This window comes from Pipistrellus hanaki (assembly GCF_964339955.1).
Source record: "Pipistrellus hanaki genome assembly, chromosome: 4".
Taxonomy (NCBI): domain Eukaryota; kingdom Metazoa; phylum Chordata; class Mammalia; order Chiroptera; family Vespertilionidae; genus Pipistrellus; species Pipistrellus hanaki.
Window position 1 is genome coordinate 100,005,591 of NC_140506.1, and position 20,952 is coordinate 100,026,542.

General features: G+C 52.5%; 1 protein-coding gene across 3 annotated transcripts in view; it reads right to left on the bottom strand.

Moving 5' to 3' along the window:
* Positions 1-2,297: 2,297 nt before the first annotated feature.
* USP31 (ubiquitin specific peptidase 31) overlaps positions 2,298-20,952 on the bottom strand; it is a 73,164-nt gene continuing 54,509 nt past the window's right edge. For all 3 annotated transcript variants that reach the window (XM_084882701.1, XM_084882700.1, XM_084882702.1), the window contains 5 exons: positions 18,568-18,687; positions 15,634-15,859; positions 13,949-14,107; positions 12,147-12,299; positions 2,298-9,291 (listed from right to left, as the gene is read on the bottom strand). In XM_084882701.1, the coding sequence (XP_084738827.1) occupies positions 7,748-9,291; positions 12,147-12,299; positions 13,949-14,107; positions 15,634-15,859; positions 18,568-18,687 (2,202 nt within the window). In that variant the 3' untranslated portion in view covers positions 2,298-7,747. The remainder of the gene's footprint in view (positions 9,292-12,146; positions 12,300-13,948; positions 14,108-15,633; positions 15,860-18,567; positions 18,688-20,952) is intronic.

The window sequence follows — 20,952 nt, forward strand, 5'->3', positions numbered from 1 at the left end:
CCTGTGCTGAGCCTGGCATGGCCACACCCTCCAGCGCAGGCAGGTCTTTCCCTCCAGGACAGGAAGCACTCACAACAGTCAAGTGACGACCCAAGCAAACCCATTACCCCAGCTCGGCCGGCGTGGCTCAGCGGTGGAGCATTAATCTATGCACCAGGTCACAGCTGGATTCCGTCAGAGCACATGCCCAGGTTGTGGGCTTGATTCCCAGTTGGGGGCATGTAGGAGGCAGCTGATCAGTGAGTCTCTCATCACTGATGCTTCTATTGCTCCCTCTCCCTTCCTCTCTGAAGTCAATAAAAATACATTGAAAGAAAATTCGTTAATCCAGGTGGTACATGTTTACTAAGTAGTTAACTAATGGTGCCTCAGCACTCTGAGGGAACAGAGAGGTGAACACCCACCCCCTGGGGGCATGCCGGGCCCCGTTGGCCTTTGGCACCCGTGGGTTACACCAACCAGTGAATCAAAAATACTTGAAAGTTACAATGTTGCTGACATATATGCAGTTAGGCCTACAAAGAGCATATTGGTGCCCATACTGAACATGTAGACTTTGTGACTATTCCCTAAACAGTACAGCAAACAACTAGAAACACAGCATTACGCTGTATTGGGAATTATAGGCTTTCTAGAGATGGTTTAAAGTACATGGGAGCATGTGTGTAGATTGTATGTCATTTCATATGAGAAACTTGAGCATCTGCAGTTGTGGTGTCTCGGGACAGGCTTTCTGGGCACGGGAAGTGGGCTGGGACGGCAATGCCTTGAGGGGGACGGGGAGTGGCCGGCAGGAGCACTGAAAAGTAAGAATGTGCCTCTGGGTGTAGTCAGACCACACTTGGGCACAGGGCATTGCTAAATGAGGAGCCTGGACTTCCATTCTGAGTGGGGCAGAAAAGGGCCCCCGCCCGCCAGGCCCTCTCTGAAGGAAGGAGGCCGACACCCAGCACTGGCCCTGAGGCCCAGGAGCTGCAGTGCCCGCCCTGCAGAGGTCTGACAGCAATGCCCTTCACCCAGTCCTCCCACCTCCTTTAGGAAAAACGGAGCCATTAGCCCAGGGTGCCATCCCTGAAGGCTCTGGAGAAGAGGGCGCTGGGCCGCGGTCACCGCAGGAGGCAGACCCTGCGGCTCTGGGAGAGGGTGGCCTCGCCTCCCTGCGTAGAGAACATTGTCCGGGATGGGCGGCATGGCGAGGACCAGACCCAATCAAGGCTGAATCTAGAAGGTTCCACAGGAGGTAGCCCCAGCGCACCGAGGCAGGCTATCTATGAGGTGACTGGCACAGGGCTGCAAAAAGGGAACCAAAGGCCCCCCACCCCCACCCCCCGACCCGAGAGGAGAGCAGAGAGCCGCCGTCCCAGTGAGGAGGGCGCTGGCCGGGACAGCCGCAGCAATCCTGAGGGCCAGCCCGGCTTCTCCTGGAACCTGTCAGGAGGTGTGGTCACTCGGGTATTTAGAGTAACCCTCCGAATTCTGTGGAAACAGAACGTTCCGCATATACTTGCTTAGCTATTCAACCTGTGTATTTTATGGCATCAAACTTCCGCATGGTAAAGCTTCTCGCAGTCCGTGGACTGCATTGGTGAACTCCTTAATGAAACCTAAAGCAAAATCCTCCCGCTTACAACCCGTGTGTGGTGCTGCGCGCTGGGCTTTAAGACACGAGGCCACTCGCCGTCCTGGGTGAGAAGCCTCCCCGCCCCACCCCAGGCCGCAATGCCAGCGACCTGCACGCTTCCGGGGACACGGATGCTGCACTCGGCTGGCAGCTAACTGCTCCGGCCAAGCCCGCCGCGCCCGCCACGGGAGAGCGGCCCCCTGTGGCCACAAGAGGTATGGCATCCTCAGCAGGGAGTCCGGCCCCCGGGGAGGACGGAGCTGGGAATTCCAGAACAGAACAGTGCAGAGCAAAGCTATGAGGGGCCAGAGGGCCCAGAAAGGGAAGGTCCCTTGCCGCCGTCTCCTCCCATCGCAGAGTGCGGCAGGAGGGAAGAACAGGAAGCTGGAGAGTCCGCTGGGCCCGGATTACAATGTGGAGTTGTCTGGAGCAGGTGGAGTTACCCGGGGAGACATGGATGCTAATCCTTGACTGTAAAAGTTAAAAAGCATGGATGTGACTTTTTGTTTTAAAAATTTACAGAGTATCTGCACGCAACTTACTTTCTTCACTTAACAGTACAATTTTAAGACATTTTGTATATATCAGTGTGGTACCGATATGTTTCATTTCCAAGGCTAATCAACACCAAAAAATGCAGTTTGGCAAGGGGGAGAAAGTAGTATGACTTGAAGGGCATCGTGTAATAAATTTATTGTATTTTGTTACATTTTCCACTTTTCCCTTAATTCCAACTGTATGCAATATAATCAACTGCTGTTCCAGAAATAACTTTTTAAACATAAAAATATAAATTCTGCTTCTCAAAAGTGCATACACTTTGAATAGTAAGACACACAGATAAATAACGAAGTCAGCGGCACATCTCATGCACTTGTTCTAAAATAACTTAAAAGGAATGACACACGTCTCGGCCTCAGGAAGACCCTCCCTCCCAGGACTGCACGGCTAAGGAAACAGCACAGAGCATGCGTGCGTGGACAATACCGAGCCCCCGGGAGTCTGTGCCGGCAGCTTCCGGGACAGGCCGCAGCCCGTGTGCAGCGGGGCGGCCGGGAGGGACAGAGCCGTGACGGGGAGCTCAGGGCAGCCCGGGGCGGGAGGCAGAGGGACGCCTGGCCTCTCCCAGGCAGAGTAGCACCTAGGGAACTCCCGTCTCTTCCTCCCGGCCAGCAGGCCTCACTGCCCCGCCTCGCCAGGGAGCCCGCCAGCCTGTGTGGAAACACAAACCCCAGGGAACGAATGTTTCTTTCTCCCAGCGGCAATGGTGAGATGAGCCCCCCGGGCACATAGGGACTGCTCTGAGGTCCTTGGCACGCACTCGGCTCACCAGATTAAGCTCCATCCCACTGGCTTCCATCGGTAATGTATGCAGCCAAACTTTTGGATGAGCATTAGCTGATTTATTAAAATTATATGAAAAAATACCAATGAGGGTTACAAAAGATTCCAAATAAAAATGCTTCACATTCATTTTTTAATTTAAAAATACTTCCTGAAATTACATTCTAGACAAGTAGAGAATGAGCTAAACAAGGTATTTGGAAGCAGCCTAGGGTTTGCTGTTACAATTATTACAAAGAAACCATCATTCTACCAAAATCCGGGAGTCCGCCCTGGCTCTCAGCATGGCTCAACTCCGCACTCAGACACACCTGAAGCTTCAATCCACTCAGTCATTCCTGGGCCAGACCACACTGACTGCACACAGTGTGCGAGGGGGAGGGGCGGGCTTTAAAAGTCCCCTAGACAACACCGGCTGTCCAAATCCAGAAGAGGCTCAGAAAATCCGGCGTCTGTGTGAGAGGCGGAGAGCCTCCCTGATCTACTATGGATCTCACTGCCCGCAAACCCGGAAGCGCCAGGTTAAAACGAATGTGAGATGATCTAGAACTGACCCACCCTCTGATGCCACCACGATCCCACTGACCACTGCTTTCCGTAACAGCAGCTCCAAGTCTCTAAAAAAGCATTTTAAACTGTTAGCACTGCTAGAAGCCACGTTCTCTCCTTGTGACCACAGGAGATCCCTAGAGGATATAAACAATTAAAATCTATAGAAAATGGCAGGTTATTTTTAGAACATTCCTATACTTTACGAAAGTCTTTAAGCTAAATACAGTATATAAACCAGTGTGTTCACCATCCCCACCCATTCCTGCTTGCAAATACTTACAGTCTTGCCAATGATCAAAAAGGTTGGCCAAGAGAAACACATGCAAAGCAAAACAGGAGACCAAATTCACGCTCTTCTACCCCGATTAAACCACACTGAATAAATATAAATTCGAAAATAGAGCTCCATAATCTAAGAGTTGCCTTTAAAAAAGCGTAGTGGACCTTGTCTATGAGCGGCTTTGCATAGGTAGTAAGAGCATGCGTTCTGGGTGAGCTGCAGGCCATGCAGACTGTCCTGTCCCATGGGGGAAGCATGACTGCTCAGGCTGCATGTGCAGCTGCAGACACACCTCTGGGCACTGAGCGAAGGCAGTGAGACTGACTATTCAACCAAAACAAAAGCTTAGCGTTTACCCCAAAATACTCCCGCAGGCTTAGCGACAATGCACCCTTTATGAACTTAGACAGCCTGCACAGGAACAGCTACCTTTTGTGTTAACCACAGGCACTGGCTGGTCAGCAATTTTTGCTCTTTTCTATTTCAAATGATTCAAAGTTCAACCCACCTCACAGAATGTTTTATAGAAACTGTGCTTGTCACTTAATACTATTTTAAAATTCCAACCCAGGAACACTAATTATCTTTGCATCCGCCAATTAGAACTCCAGAAAACAGTAACGTCAGCTGCTCAGTAATTTTATGAGAATGAAAGGTGTCAATCTACTTGAAACACAGGTTTATTTTATGTAAATGAGCTCTGCTCACTGCTTTCATCAGCTCCATTTTCCTAAAGGCTGCCACTGCCGTCCTTCACATGCTGTTGCTGTGTAACCCCCCACTCCCCCCGCCTCACCCCCTCCCCACAAAATCCCACATCCATCCCATACCAGCGCCGGCGGCCGCGTGTTCCCGTCCTCAGCACGGACACGGCTGTCTGGAAAGCGGACGCAGAGGGGCGCGTCTCGGAGGTGAAGGAGGGCACTTTGGTGTCCAGAACACACTTGCTCCAGAGGACTTGGCGAGTCAGCAGACCCGTTCGCTCTGGCACTCGCTGAGGCTCCGATCGATCAGCTGCGCTCCGCGGCCACAGAGACTGCTGGAGCGGCAGCTGGCCTGCACTGCAGAGCAGGCCCTCCGCCGATGTGTCAGAACGAACGGGTAACGATGGAAGCATGACTAAAGGAGCTGAGGGCAGCCTCAGATTACAAGTCTTCACCAAAACACAAATACTCCTATCGGTCCAGCATGGTGTTCCTTTCAGGCTGCTTTTCGGGAGAAAACACAGAGGTAGGAGATGGTCTTGCATGACATGAGCCGAACAGCCTCCGCTTGGGGAGGGACTGCGAAGTAAAGGCCCAGGACTCAGGGATGTGGTGGCCTCAGTGTCTGGGGTGTTCCCTGGAAAGAAATCCAAATGCAGTGTTTCCTAAGTGGACAAACAGGAGACCAACTCCGTGGTTGGTGGTTATTCTGTGCTCACCAGGAAATGAGTGCTCGGATGAGGCCAGAAACCCAGGCCCACAATCCTTAATAGATGATCTCCAAGCCCACACACACGTCTGCTCATTGCGTCCGACGTCACCGGGGAAAAAACAAAACCAACACCAAGCCCCTAACCTACCAAAGACCTGAACTGAACCACGTAACCATTTCTCACACTTTACACCTCCAGGAGCACCTGCCAACTTCCGGGCAAGACAGCCTTCTCGGTGGCTTAGTGTTTGTACCTGGAGATCAGGGATGAACTTTTCATTGCTTAAGGACAGAAATGTAACAGCTTAGAGATGCCTAGACAATGCCGTAATATTTCCTGATTTTTTCCATTTAAATCTGAAACGAGGACTAAATTCATAAGCATACAATTTTATAAATACTGAAATTTTTATTTTTAGATCTCATGGAAAATTAAAGGAGTTTGTAGTGTGCTTTTTTTTAAGACACTAAACCAAATGGAAAATCCATTCCTGAAGCACTCAAGAATAAAAATATTTACCAACTTTCCATTCATGCTTAAATCATTATTGCCCCAAAAGGTGTTCATAAAACCTGTTATGTAGCCAAACTATAATTCTAACACTTTGCAGAGATACAGATTTCAATGCCATTAGCCTGCGAGAGAAAGGAGGCTCCAATCGGACGAACACTGAGTTCCCGATACTGGCGATCCCACGTTTGTGATACAGAAAACCAGTGCCAAACAGACCGGTATTCCACGTGCGGTCGGAAGCGAGAATCCGGCAGCTGGGCATTGGCAGTCGAGGCTCTGGAGCCACAGGACAGGGCGCGGGGCAGAAACACGTGCTCAGGAAATGTCGGGGAGCACTACGGCAACTTCCACAAGCGGAGTCTCAGATATCGCAAGGGTCTAAAATTCCAGCTACCCTCAACAAAAATGGCCTCCAGACTTGTGAGTTACCTGCTAATGCTCAAATTAGCAGCAAAATAAAGTTAACTAACCTACTGGAAACATTTCCCAAGAGGTATTCATGGAAAAACAACAAAAGGCAGTGCAGAATTCACAGCCGTGTGTGGTCACCACACACACAGCAGGATTGAGGGAGATTACATGTGGGTCCAAGTGCCAGGAGTTCAGGAAGAACTTGAAGAACCTGTGAGCTTTTGGAAGTTAGTATGGAAGAGCATATAAACATAGCATGCTATATTTCATGGCAAAGTGACAAATGCTATTCAAATAGAATGAGAACCAAGACTCTCTTGACATTTAGGTAAAGGAGGAAAAAAACTAAAACTTGCCAGGATACCTCCCAGAAAGCTTGGAAACCAGGTATCTTGCTTACCTGTGAGATGTCTGAGGTTCTCTGTCTAACCAGGAAATGCAATTGGATGGACAGGGCCCGATGGAACATGTGCGGACCCCGCCGAGTTCTGGTGAGGGATTCAATCTTACCCACGAAGAAGTGAGTGAATTCCTGGAGAGCAGTCACTGAGCCCGACAGGCAGGATCAGAAACGTGTATGTAATACTTGGTTACATGTCACTTCACTACCACTGACTTCCGGCCTGAGCCACTTCTTTCCTCTTCTTAACTGACCCGACTGTGGAGCCGGGGACACGGAGCTCCCAGCGTCTACAGGAAGGCAATACCGAGGAGGACAATGGGAGAGAGTCATGTGTGCAGTGAGAATCCTTTTTCTTTTCCCAGGAATCTTTAAAAGATTCCTCTACTGCATGACTACTCTTCAAACTCCCAATGGCTTCCACTAGCAAATTTAGAAGGGAAAAACTTAACGATGAGTAACTGGTTTTCTGAATACCCAATGTGCCGCATCTTGGGACCCACACCTTTGCCGATGTGACAGCAGTGAAAGACCACTTCTACCTCTAAGTGTCCATGTGTGGCAGGAGGAGGAATGACAGTCACTGACAGGCCACCTTCTTCTCTAGTCCTTTTCTGGATACACACCCTCCTAGCCTGGCTGAGTATATACCTGAGAAACATTAGTGTTAAAATATTGCCCTTGACAAAGTGCAGGAAGCAACCGTTTTCTCTCGGTTTGTCTCATTGTTAGTGTCACAGTTTTTAGAACTCCTGGTGCCACATGACAGTCCCCTTCGGGACAAGCCCTGCTCAGCTGAACCCCAGGTCAAATAATTCATCCTTCTACAGAGCACAGTAACGACAGCTTGACTGGTCCCAGGTTCCAAACCCTAGGTCCAACGAGTCATTAGATTTCTCTAAAAGAAATATGTACAACTGCTAAAGGGACTGTCCGGGGTATCCTCTGTAATTTTTCCAGTTAGCTCAGTATTGATGCTTTGCCTATGGCTGTTATTTGGTTCAATGGCAGAATAAGGCGACGCTTTTAACAATTTGCAATTGAATTCCACACACACGCACACGCACACACGCACACACATGCATGCACGCAAGCACACACATCAGGCACATGACCCAAAAAATACAAAACAAAAGCATAGAGGGCTTTGGTGGGGGAGGGAGGGGTCTAAATAAATAAACGCGTCACAGGTGGCTGGAGCGCAGCGAGTCACTGAGGCTTCGGAGGCGGCCGTGCAGAGGCTGGCATGCTCGAAGGTAACCTTTGGGAGGACCTCTCGGAGGACTGCCTGCCCCGAGGAGAGGAGAGTGCTCCGGAGTCTAGAGGGGAAGACTTGGACTTGCGACTGGCCAGCAGAGAATGTCTAGCAGAAGCAGGGTCCCTGGAGACAAGCTGCTCTTTCCCCGCGGAACTGGCATTTGGCTGCTGGGAGCCCGGAGGCCGGTGCCCTTTCTCTGCCTTGTCCTCCCCGGCGTTCTTACAGGCCGACTTGGCAGAGCTCCCCCCGGCCTTCTTGGAGAGCAAGGTGGTCTTGCCGAGGTCAGCAGACCGCCGGGTGTCCTTCTGCCTCAAGGCTGACTTGAAGAAGGACAGCCCCTTCTCATCCGACTTGCTGTCCCTCTTCAGACCAGCCTTCACACTCGCATTGGGGGAGCGCAGGCTGGCCATGGAGGAGCTCCTGACCTGCTTCCCATCCCCCCGGCCCTCCCCGGCCCGGGCCTGGCTCACCTGAGGGGAGCTGGGCTTGGAGCCGGAGGGGACCCCGGCCCGGTCAGAGACCAGGCTTTGTCTGGAGCCCTCTCTGCTAAGGCTCCGATCCGAAGTCCTGCCCTTCCCGGGGGCGAGGGGGCCCCTCGTGGCAGGGCCCGAGGCTTTTTTGGCAGAGGTGGAGGAAGCAGTGCAAGTGAGGGAAGAAGCCGACTTCAGCTTCTGGGGCGAAGGAGAGGCCACCGAGTCCTGGGCTCTGGGGGAGGACTCCTTCCTGGGAGGGGCGGGGGCCCTGGAAGACTCCGCTTTGCTTCTGGAGCGGGAGGGCTTCACAGAAACTTTGGCAGCAACCGGAGAGGAAGGGGAGGTGCTGGACTGAGATGACCCCCGGCTGGCCAAGACGGACCTCCCCTTCCGCAAGCTTCTGTCTGGCTCAGACGCACCTTTGCAGCTGGGGGAACTCCTGGTTGTGCTCTCTGGTTTCTTGGTGAGGGAGCCTGGCTGGCTTGGGGGTTTCACCTCTTTGACGGGAGAGCTGTCTACAGAATCGCTCTGGTCCACGTAAGCTATCTGGTTATTGTTATCAAATGGATCAGAGACGGAGGGCAGGCGAGCCCCTTGTGCTGAGTGTTGGCTCTGGGTGTCTGCCACACCGGAGTTCAATCTGCGGGCCTCCGGCTCGTCTCTGCACACGCCTTCCATGACAGCCAGCGGGGCCCGGCCTGCAGCCTTGTGCTCCCGTCGACTGGGAGCGCCGCCCAGGTCCTGGGAACTGCTGGAAAGGCTCCTCAAGCTACCAAAGCAAGAGACGGAGGCCTTGTCATCCACTGCCTCCCCGATCTTCTCCAAGGTGGAGGCAGAGGCGTGAACCGGAGAGTCCCCTGAGAAGCGGGAAGGAGAGCTGGAGCGCATCTGCAGCTTGGCCGACAGGGACCAAGAAGGTCTGATGCAGTTTTCATGGACGGCCAAGGGGCTGGTGACAGAAGACCTGGATGACAGGCTCTGGCGCTGGACACTCCTCACGAACGGTCGCGTCGAGAAACCTCCTGCATGCACAAAGGGAACATCATTAAGCTAAACAGCAACGAGGCCGGGAGCACCTACCGGGAAAGGAAGGCGAGCATCTGGGACGACAGGAGCATGGCGCTCAGAGCAGCACATCTGGGGTCAAGGAGTAGTGAGGCCAGTTCCCTCCCTTAGCTACCCAACAGGTGCATTCTAATTCAGGGACCGGCAAACTGTCTCTGCCTGCCTGCTCTCCACCAGGGATCAGCACTGTTTTCCTGTACAGGCCCAGCCAGGAACCACTTTAGGTTTTGTGGACCCCATCTCATGAAAGTAGCCATGGTTGAAACATCAACAAATGGGGATGGCTGTGTTCCAATGGAACCTTATCTTATCGAATCCTTCTAATAAAGAGGGAATATGCTAATTGACCCTCAGACCGTTGCAAAGATGGTGGCGTCCACAGCCACAAGATGGCAGTGCCTAGTCCCCTCAGTCCCACCGGGGCACCTGCCCCCAGAGTTCCCCAGTCCCCTCAGCCCCGCAGCTGCCTAGGGCTGGCCCGAGGTGCAGGCAAGCCTCAGCTGGTGGCTGCCCAGCCACCCAGGGCCGCCCAAGGCTTGCGCTGCCAGCAGTGGCAGCAGCGGAGGTGTGATGGGGTGTAGCCTTCCCTTGATCGCTGGGTCGCCTCCCGCCCCTGAGAGCTCCCAGACTGTGAGGGGGCAGGCCAGGCTGAGGGACCCCCACTCCACAGCATGCATTTTTATGCACCGGGCCTCTAGTGAGAATAAAATCAAATCTTTAAAAAGCCCTGTGCCCAGTGCGGTATCTGGCACTCCACGGATGCACAATAAATGCGAAGGGCTGAGTCAGCTTAGCTCACTAAGGATTTCTGGGATGCACAGAAGGCAGTCTTTGCCCCAGAGCGAACACCAGAGCTGCAGCTCTAGCTCACATGCAATGCCACATGCAGGTGCCTGTACTTGTTAAACTATGAAAGCAGACCCACACAAAGAACTAAAGAGACAATATACTCCTACCATGAGTGACTTAGAACTTATTTAAAAATATTCATAACTAGAATAATATAAATCTAAAGAGCCCAGCCAGTGTGGTTCAGTGGTTGAGCATTGACCTATTAACCAGGAGGTCACAGTTCAATTCCCAGTCAGGGCACATGTCTGGGTTATAGGCTCGATCCCCAGTGTGGGGCATACAGGAGGCAGCTGATCAATGGTACTTTCTCATTGATGTTCTATCTCTCCCTCTCCCTTTCTCTCTGAAACCAATAAATATATTTAAAAATAAAAAAATAAAATAAAAAACTTCCAGCCCTTGAAGAAAAAAATGGTGGCCGAATAGGCAGACGTGTCCTGTGCCCTGTCCCAGAGCAGACAGAAGAAGCAACTAAATTAAATAACATCCACCCAGATTGGTAAATTGGACACAGTTAGTGAGACAATTCATAACTGGGAAGGGATGCCTGGAGAACGGGGATCTGGGCTGGAGAGAGATGTGCGACCACCTGCCAAGAAGGTCAGAAGAAAGCTGCAGGGCACCAAGTCTGCATACCTTGGGGACAGGCGTAACATCCAAGTGTGGGAGGGAGGTCCACAGGCTGCTGGCGGCTGGAGATTCTAGATCTAAGCCCACAGCTGTGAGAGGCTGCGCCCAGAAAGGTGGCCTGCAGAGCTGCCTGAGCCACGAAGTGCCAGGGGGGAGAGGAACTCATAGTCACGTGGTTGTTTTGCCTTTTATTTTATCTTCTTTTATTTGCTAAACCCAGTTCATAGGACTTTTCAATTACATTCACCAAGGCTGCTGTGCAGGTGTCGGTACAGATGTGTGGGGTCTGGGGAGGCTGTGGAGGAGAGTGGGTCAGGGAGAAGTGACAGGAATCCAGCACTGAGACTTTCCTGACCCTCCAAACTAAGCAGCCATTTTCTTCTGAAGGGCCAGCCCTCCCAGCAGCCTCAAGACAGCCAATACAGTCACACCCAACCTACACCTTGAGCTGCACAGAGGACACAAAGGAGCTAGAAAGGAGCTTAGCAGCCATAGCCCAGGACTCTTCCTATAGAAGCAGAGCAGCAACAAGCCCGAGCTGGCGGAGCTGATGCTGGGGGCACATCCCCAGGCTGGCACATCCTCCCAGCCCCCGCCTGGCCTCTATCCCGAGTCCTCAGAAGACCCATCACCACTGGAGGCAGTCACAGCTCTCACAGCGCTGGCGCAGTGAGGCTTGCTGGAAGGAAGGTGAGTCAGCGTCTCATTCAGAAGCTGAGCTCACTGTCTCCCTTCCCAGCACTCGCAGTGCTGGCTGCCTTGGTCCCAGCCACCTGGTCCCATCAGGGACGTGTGTGCTGCCACTACTCCACAGGTAAATGAAGGTAAAAAAGAGTTCCATTTTTATCAGATTTCCAAAGTTTTTATGTTGTGTTTATCTTCAGAATTCCCAAAAACTACTTCCATGGAGAGGCACCAGTCTCTGCACTAAACGCTCCTGACAAAGAACGCGCCAGTCCTCTCAGGGAAAGGGTGTGGCGGGGTGAGACGCCGGGCGGGCGGGAGCTCCCTGCTGGCCCGGCACAGGCGTGCTGCACTGAGGCCCCTCACCGCTGCCTGCAAGGTTCTAAAAAGCGCTTTGAAAAAACTGCATTCATTATTGTACAGAGTCAGGGCCCCAGCCTCCACGCCAGACCTTCAAAGTCGAAAATGATGAAAGAGAAGAAAGAAGTCCTAGGTCACGCCCCGTGCTCAGCAGGCGGCACTGACGACCAGACTCTGCCGCGCCACCCACAACCTTCCTGGACTTGGTTCCTAAACAGGAGGGACCGGTGCTGTCCCTGAGTTGCCTCTTGGAAGTCTGTCACCAAAACACAGAACACACACTCACCATCATCTTCACTCCTCTCCCCCGTCATCTCCACAGACTCGGACAGCGAGGCCAGGGAGGTCCGTCGGGAGGAAGCTGCCGAGGTGGCGCTGGCGGGCTTGCTCCCCGGGAGCCGGCTCACCCAGTGCTCGCACAGGGAGGAGCTCGTGGAGCCTGCAGAGAAGGGAGGGCCCCGCGGTCAGGCAGCACCGGGCCTGCACGGCACCCCTGCGCCCTGAGCACTGCGGGTCAGCGCGAGCTGCCAGACCCCGTGTGCTGCTCCGCAGCCCTGCCAAGCAGAGAGGGCACGGCTGCAGTGACCAATAACATGAGCACAGAACGGACAGTTCACAATGCACGCCCACGTTGCAAGGGCCGGCAACAGAACAGGCTACTGACAACCGCTCACGTTCATTCCTTCTGCGCACACTTACGAAGCGCTACACACAGTGCCTGCCTCACACTGACACACAGGAAGGAGAGAGAGCAGCCGTGCTGTTATTTCCTCTGCCTCGCTGTTTGTTGACTTTTAAAGTCATTTTCGCAGTATTAATATACAAACACAAACACAGGGCTCTGTGTCGATCTGTCCTGTGTCTCAGGGGAACGCCCTTAAATACACATGAGAGCAACAGCAACTGCTCTTAAGTTGAGGACATGAAGCAGCATGACAGTCAGTCTCAAGTAGCCCTCACGAGGGGGTCATTTCTGAGCACATCCCAGGAAGCACTGAGGAGTCAGAGCACTGGGAGCCCCACTTCTGTTAACGAGCGAGTGGCAGACAGATGGGTGCACTGGGGGGTGGGGTCTGACTCCAGCAGGGGCCACTGCTCAGGATGCCTCCTTTTAGCAGCTCCTACCTTAGCCCTTGCAAGCTTCAGGGGGAGCACAAACCCTAACCTGACCACATTCCCACCTCCCAGTCCCGTCTTATTCTCTTCAACTCAAACCCTGCACTAAGCAGCACCCACCCCTTATGTGTGAGCACTGATTCCTGCATTTATTAAAACAACAGACGAGACCCCTTCAAACTCAACTCAAGCCGTCTATTCTGCCTTAGCCTTCAACTCTTCCCCTAATAGAACAGGTCAACTTTAGTGGGGGGAGGAGAGCTATTTCCACAGCGTCTAATCCTTTACAAAAGGCTTTAAGATGTACCTGCCTAACCACGAGGTCAGCAAACTGCAGCTCGAGAGCCACGTGCGGCTCTTTAGCCCCCTGAGTGTGGCTCTTCCACAAAATACCACGGCCTGGGCGAGTCTATTTTGAAGAAGTGGCATTAGAAGAAGTTTAAGTTTAAAAGATTTGACTCTCAAAAGAAATCTCAATCATTGTACTGTTGATATTTGGCTCTGTTGACTAATGAGTTTGCCAACCACTGGACTAACCTGATGCATGCAAGGACCCCAACAGACACGCAGTGGTATTGCACCAGGATTATGGATGATAAATATGTGCTTGAACAGGACGTGCCCCAAGGTCACCAACCACAATGTGGCAAAGCCAAGTCTCCGTCCTACTTCCCAACCTCTCATCCCCTCTACTTTCAGAGTGCATGCCATGCTGCTTCGTAGCTCCCTTACCCCACGCGTGGTCCTCCCCAGCACTAGTTCCCCTCCCTGTGAACTCTGCTGGCTCACAGCTGCTCACACACGCCACCCTCATTTCCTTAACTGCAATCATTTTAGTTTCAAGATTAAATGCAAATGTGAGGATTAATCAGACCAAACTGACAGAGGCGGGACACCTCCTGGGAATTTCTGTGGACATTAATGACAATCTTCTGTTCTGGGAAAAACTGCCCAAGAATCGGGGGGCCTCACCTGCCACCGAGCTGTTGGCTGACCACGACGGGATCGCCGTCCGCCTCTGGTAGAAAAGGATGTAGGCCATCTGAGTGCAGACCTCATCTTCCGACAGCTGCTGCACGTCGCTGTCGTCGAAGCAGTACCACAGCCCGTCCACGGAGTTCTTACAGTAGGCTGCAAGGAGAGCCCGGTCAGCACCCGCACTGCACTGGCTGCCACGCCCACCGAGACCCTGTCTCTGGCTCATATAATTAACTCAAGACCTTCTAAAGGCTGCCTGTAGTGACAGAGAAAGAGGTGAAAAACCCAAAATCCGTATCACGCTCAGGCCAAATATTTCAAAAAATTCCAAAGAGATAAAGTTCTTTTTAATCTTAGGAAACAAAATATTTATTTAAACCAGTGGGTCTCTGGTGGGACCAAACCAGTGAGACAGTTCTACCCCGGAGACATGTGGATAGGTCTGAAGGCATTCTGACTGTGCCAGCCTGGGGAAGGGGCTCCTGGCCTCCGGTGGGAGGCAGGGGTGCCCAAGCATGGGATTGTCTGGCCAAACTGTCAGCAGTGCCCGGGGTGAGAGACCCTGAGGAAAGCATGTTGTAACAGCTGGGTGTTTATTAGAGACAGAAGATAACAGAACCAAAAGTAATGTTATTAATCATAACAGCAGCTAACACTTGCTTAGAACTGACCGTGCCACACATGCACGTCTTTCTGTGAGATCTGCTCTATGATGATTCCCATTTTAGAGGCTCAGAAAGATGAACCAGCTTGCCCAAGATCATGCCGCTGGTGAAGGGCAGGGCCCAGCTCATTGCAGAATTTTAAGTCCCTATCCAACACTGCTTCCCTCGGGGGTAGCATAAACCATGTCTCAGGGAAGTTCCTCGGTAGACGGAGACCATTTGAGCGCATGGATGTGTGCGGCCTTCTCCCAGTTCTGATTCTAAGCCTGAGAGAGCGATACGGAGCATTCAAGAGCCAGCAAGAACGGAAACTCAATGTTCCTGACATCCTGGAAGCATGTGACAAGCTTGATCCAGAGAAGTACCACACTTGTACAACACCTGTTTGTTGGATGGGATATAAGAGTGCTAGGATATTTAGCTGACCACATGGCCCCAAGGAGGGCACACAAGCCCTGAGGAGGCAGCCAGTGCCTTTCCCGAGCACGGCACCCCGAGGGATGAGACACCCCGTGAGAAGGGGTCCAGCAGACAGGCTGGAAGGACAGCAGAGTGAGAATCTGTGCTTGTAGGAAGGGAAGTCTTGTGCAGCTTGGATCTGGAACTAGCCGGGAGAACCATGAGCCATATACAGGGACGGGTCAGGACCAGGGCAACGGTCTGGTCCATGGCTGCTCTTCTGGAATGGAGCTGGGACGGCCAGGAGACGCCCGAGAGAAGGTGACAGAGAAACCTGGCACTGGCGTCAGTCTGTTTCCTTCAGATGATCTGTCCCCAGCCACCTGCACACATCACTCCCCAGTGCACCAGACGCCACGGATGGGCCTGCTCAGGAAAAGGAGGAGGGTTTTCACTTGTTTGCTCTCGGACAAAGAGCCAGAGGATGAAAACTGCCCTGGCAGTTGGCACACTGGCTACTGAAGGGCAGTGAGGCTCTAAGGCAGTGACCCTGTCACAAGCAAACACGCCTGGAGGCATCATCCGCACAGACACCCGGCCCCCCGCACTGCAGACCTGTGTAGTGCCCCCCTTGCATGGTGCCATGATGATTGCACACAGCATACAGGTCATAGACGTAGTCCTCAGGGTCCCTCCCGAGTCCATAAGGTCGTCGCCATGGAGACCAATGGGATGGCAAACTCCAGCTGCTCTGGCTTCTCTTAACCACATGTGGCGTCATGTCCAGGCCAGTCAAGGGGAACTTGACCATGTTCTGAAGTTTCACACGCCTGTCTCCTTCCTGTCACAAGAAGAAAGACAAATCCTGATGATACTTTCCCGCAAACAGGTGGCGAATGCGTTCAGTGTGGAACGTGGGCTCTAGCAGCTGCAGTGGCTTGAGTTACCTGTCTGATGTTCCCCAAGACACACACAAAACAGGGAAGCAGACGAGCTGTTTGGACTGTCTGGAGGAACAGGTTTTAAGATCACTAAAAATGGAACCAGCAATGAGCTACATATAAGGGGTAATGAGACTCGCTGATTCTCCACTTCTTACCTGATAGAGGGCTTTTAGGTTTTTGACTCACCAACTGACCATTTCAGGTGGTTCGTCCTGATACCTCTGTCACAAAAGCATGAGAGAGATGGAGTAATAACATATGGGAAAGACGAAGCCGGATGCTCAGCACAGACAGCCACTCACTGAGCACTGCTTTTTAAATTGTCTTCTGACCCACCCCTCCGGCAGTAGTGTGAAAAGTTAACACTGATTTGGCTTAATCTATTCGTTTAGTTGACAATCCTGGGTAATCTGTCTTTTCCACACATTCATAGGGAAATTCTGTGAAATCCAACTGTCAGCTGAATATTTTCTGAATGTTTCGTGTGTCTGTGGGAGCTTTAAAATATTAATCGGGCCTGGCTGGTGTGGCCCAGTGGTTGAGCATCGACCTATGCCGGGGTTGCAGGTTTGATGCCTAGTAGGGGACATGCAGGAGGCAGCCGATCAATGATTCTCATCATTGATGTTTCTATCTCTTCAGTCCTCTCTTTTCCTTTCTTACATCAATAAAAACATATTAAACTTTATTTAAAAAGATTAATTGGGTATGGATAATGGCTACCCCAAGGAGATATGGATCTATTAAGGGAAGAAATTTTTTCATAAGACAAAGGTAAGATGGGTCCTAGGTGATCAGGAAGCTCAAGCTAAAGATTTTAAACTTGGTTCTTAGTCAAGGGGGAAGTACTGAGGCTTTGAGGAGGTGATGTCCTCGGAGCTATAGGTGAAGAACTGTGTAAGTAGTGCATAAAACATGGTAGAAAAAGTCGTCTAAGTTAAGAAATCAGTTGAAGACACTGCAGCTCAGCTGGCATGGCTCAGTTGGTTGAATATCGGCCTGTGCACCAGGAAGTTGCGTGTTTGATTCCCGGTCAGAGCACATGCCCAGGTTGCCGGCTCAATCCCATCTCTAGATAGGGGCATGGAACATCAATGTTTCTATCTCCCTCTCCCTTCCTCTCTCTGAAATCAATAAAAATGTGTTTTGTTTTGTTTTTTTAAAGACATTGCAATTGCAACCAGCTAAAAAGTACCAAAAGTTTGAACTGGCAGGGTGACAGCAAGAATGGAGAACCCTGGCCTGGTGGCTCAGTTGGACGTCGTCACGTGCACTGAAAGGTTGCTGGTTCAATTCCTGGTCAGGGCGTGTGCCGTAGCTGTGGGCTCAATGCCTGGTAGGGGGCCTGCAGGAGGCAGCCAATCGATGCTTCATTTTCACATCAATATTTCTCTCTCTCTCCTCCCTTCCTCTCTCTAAAAATCCATTTTAAAAATCTTAAAAAGAAAAAAAAAAATGGGGAGCAGGGGACAGATGCAGGAGGCAGGGAGAGGCGAAACAAAGCAGAGAAGGTGACTGCTAGGGCCTAGATGAGAGGGGCTAGAGAGAAGAGTCAAAGACACGCTGTGGGTACTGTTCAGGGTGCTGGGAGGGTGATGCTGTGCCTTCAAAAGGCACAGAAAGCAAACTAAATTAGTCTGTGTGTGGGGGAAGAAACAGAGAAGGCTGGGTTCCCAACCCTCAACAGCTCCCCGCCTGCATACCCCAATGGGCGTGTGCAGTTGGGACACACAGCTGGCCCCCAAATCTGTGGGAAAGCCCCAGCCCCGGAGCCACGTGCAGGCCAAGTGGTCAGCAGCCCTAAGCCTCTTACCCTTCTCCCTGCCTCTCCAACTCCTCTGCCACGACTGAGCCCCAGCCATCAGCACCCCTCCCAGCCCTGAGGACTGCACTGCCCCTTCAGATCTCTGCCTTCATTCTTGTCACTTCTAAGCCCTTACAACCAGCCCCCCACGTCGTCCACCTCAGCTCGCACCTTTCTCTCCAACGCTCTGGTGCTCCAGCCAAACTGGCTGCGGCCAGCCTCTGGCATGGCCCTACTCCCCAGGGGGCGGGGCTCTGCACACCCTGCTCCCCTGCTGCCTACCCTAATCTCAGACACAAAGCTTCCTAGAGACAGGCCCACACCCTCTACGTGTACCTCCCGTGTAGCCCTCACACAGGGAGGCTGTCCCGGACCATCCTACCTCAGGACAGACAGCCGTTCTGGACACACTGACTCACAGAGCAATGTCACTCAGAGCAGATCTTCTTGGTATGTGTTTCTAACTCCTTTCCCCAACTGTACAACTGCCCTTGGGCACAGGATGCCCCCGTCATGCCTTCAGGGAGAAACACCCTCCTCCCGCCCCCAGAAAGGAGCTCTCCTTTTCTTTTTAATCCAAAGTACGGGATGCTCACCAAAACTGAAACAGTATTTACAGCCCTGTAGCAAATGCTCCAGAACCAAGTAGAATATCCACAGTCTGAACTAAATGTATAGGCTTTAAAGGGCCACAGGACACCCAACTCTGGAAAGAAACAAGGGTGCCCACAGGGCAGTGTCTGTAACAGACAGGAGCACAGGCCCCCGAGCACCGCAGCCCGCGTGGCCGGCCGTCCTCACCTGCCGGAACCTCTTCAGGTGGACGATGAGCACGTCCGGCAGGGTCCACAGGCTCAGCGTGATGCTCCCCTGCTGCAGCTGCTTGCAGTGCGGGCAGCGCCAGGCGTCGTCAGGGGCCAGCTGGAAGGAAGCGAGGGCACGACTGTGTGGGCGCGCTGCGCTCACTTCCCGGCCAGTGCCCGCAACGCAGGACCTGCCGGAACCTGTGCCCGAGGCACCACACCTGCCGGTGGGTTCTCTCAAAGGCCATGACTGTCTCGAGCAGCGGTGGGGACCCTTTCTCTGCCAAGGCCCATTGGGATACTTATGACATCATTCGAGTGACACACAAAATTATTAACTTAAAAACCAGCCTGCTGTATTTGGTAAACTTGCTAAATCTGGTAAAACATTTAATTAACTCACCCCTCATGCCTAGATAGGCCAGACCAAATGATGTCGCAGGCCTTCTACGGCACGGGGGCCAGGCGTCTCCACCCCTGCTCTAGGGGGTATGACCCAGAAGCACCTCAAACTCAGTGTATTCCCCAAACTCATCACCTTCCCATCAACATAGTCCCTTTCTCCTCCTTTCCTGTCTCAGCAAACACCAGGACACCCCCAAAGGCAGACCATGGGGGCTATCCCAAACCCTCAAACCCTTCCCTCTTCCTCCCGCTCCATGCCCACCTACAGTTATTCTCTCTGCCATCTCTCGTCCTGTCTCCTCCTCTACCCTGACCAACCCCACCTGAATTTGAAGTCCTCTTATTCTCTTACCTGGGCATCACCAACTCCTAAATGTTCTCTCTCCCCCAGCACTGACCTGCTCAACAATCCTCCCCTTCTGCTACATCAGGATCTTTGTAAATGTCATCTACACCTACATGTGTCATCTCTGCAGGCCAGGGGCTGACAGGTGAAAGATGCTTACACCCGCTCTGGAGATCAGAAGCTGCATCGGATCTGGGACCACATTCCGGGGAAGTAAGGGAGATCAGGGACTGGAAGGCTCTGCCCCGGAGAGTGCAGAAAGCAGCCAGGACAGAGGGTGGGAATGCCTCTTTTCAAGGGAAATACAAACGTTCAGAAACCAGCAGAGCCTGAGGATGCAGAGGCAGAAACCAGGGAAATCGGAAGCACTCCCTTTCACGGATACCAAAAAGGAGTGGTGAGGACCGAGGGCTGTCAGTGCCACGCCTGCGGAGAAATCAAGTGCAGACTGAGGCCTTCAGGAGCAGAGTGAGGAGTGTGGCCAGACAGAGGTGAGGGCTTGTGAGGAGAGAAAAGTGCTGGGACACTAACGTGCAGCGGGGCAGAAGGGTGAGGAGGGCTGGCAGGCCAGTGGGAAGGGAGCAGAGCAGAGGGAGAGCTTTCTCACAAGGAGAGTCATGTCTGCAGGAAGTCTGGGAGGTGAGCGCGTGTCAGAAGGTGAGACTGGAAGGGGCCTCCTCTGTCATCTGGTGAGTCCACATCGTGTGACACAGGAGCAGTCCACACGCGTGGCCACCCAGCCCCGTGCACAGGGAAGGAGCAGTTGCTGCGTTAATTTCTGACACATTACAAACAATACTCTGTAAGAGACTAAGAACAATGCCAGTCTCTAGCCCACCACTCTGACCCCTGTACTCTATCGAGCGGTAACTGCTGCTGAGAGCTCCCGCCCCGCACACCACACAGTGATTGGTTTAGCTCCTGCCGGCACGCAAGGGGGGCTCACTCAGCAGGAAGCTGTTCTAGCTTCAGACAATTCAAGTTCTTCCGTGATAAGATAGAATAATTCCCTGTAATTCCAATCTTTAAATTCTGTTTGTTTAGGTAAAATTAAGTCCATCTTCTCCTCTACAGGATGGTCCTTGAAGTGCCTGAGTCCTTCAGGCTCCTTCGTCAAAATACATCCTGCCACGTCTTGATTCCCAGCTGCGCCATCCTGGCCACTCACTCAGGCTGTGCCTGGTCTGCCGGTCTTAACAGGGAGCATGTGAAGTGATGGGAAGAGCGGGGCCAGCACTGTGAGTTCTGGACAATGTCTAACGCAGCCCTCACAGACACTGTGACCAATGTGAGCTTGCAGACAACCCACGTCCACAGTTCCTGTCACACTGCCCCCTGCTGGCCAGGCCACAGCCTCTCCTCTCCCATGCTGAGCTGTTATTTTTGGATCCAATGACTGAACTCCCCAGTGATCCCAGTGCATGCCGACTGCATGCTTTCCAGGTGCCAGGCTCCACGGCGGACACTCAGGATTACTCAAAAACCAGCACCGTCTCTCTCCTCACCCTGTGCTCCAGTCACACTGGCTTCCTTTCTGTTTCTCGCCATCCCAGTTCCTTCCTCACCATGACTTCCACTTTCTTTACTTCCTTGTTTGAGGACAGAAACACCGTCTTTCTTGACCTCCAGGAC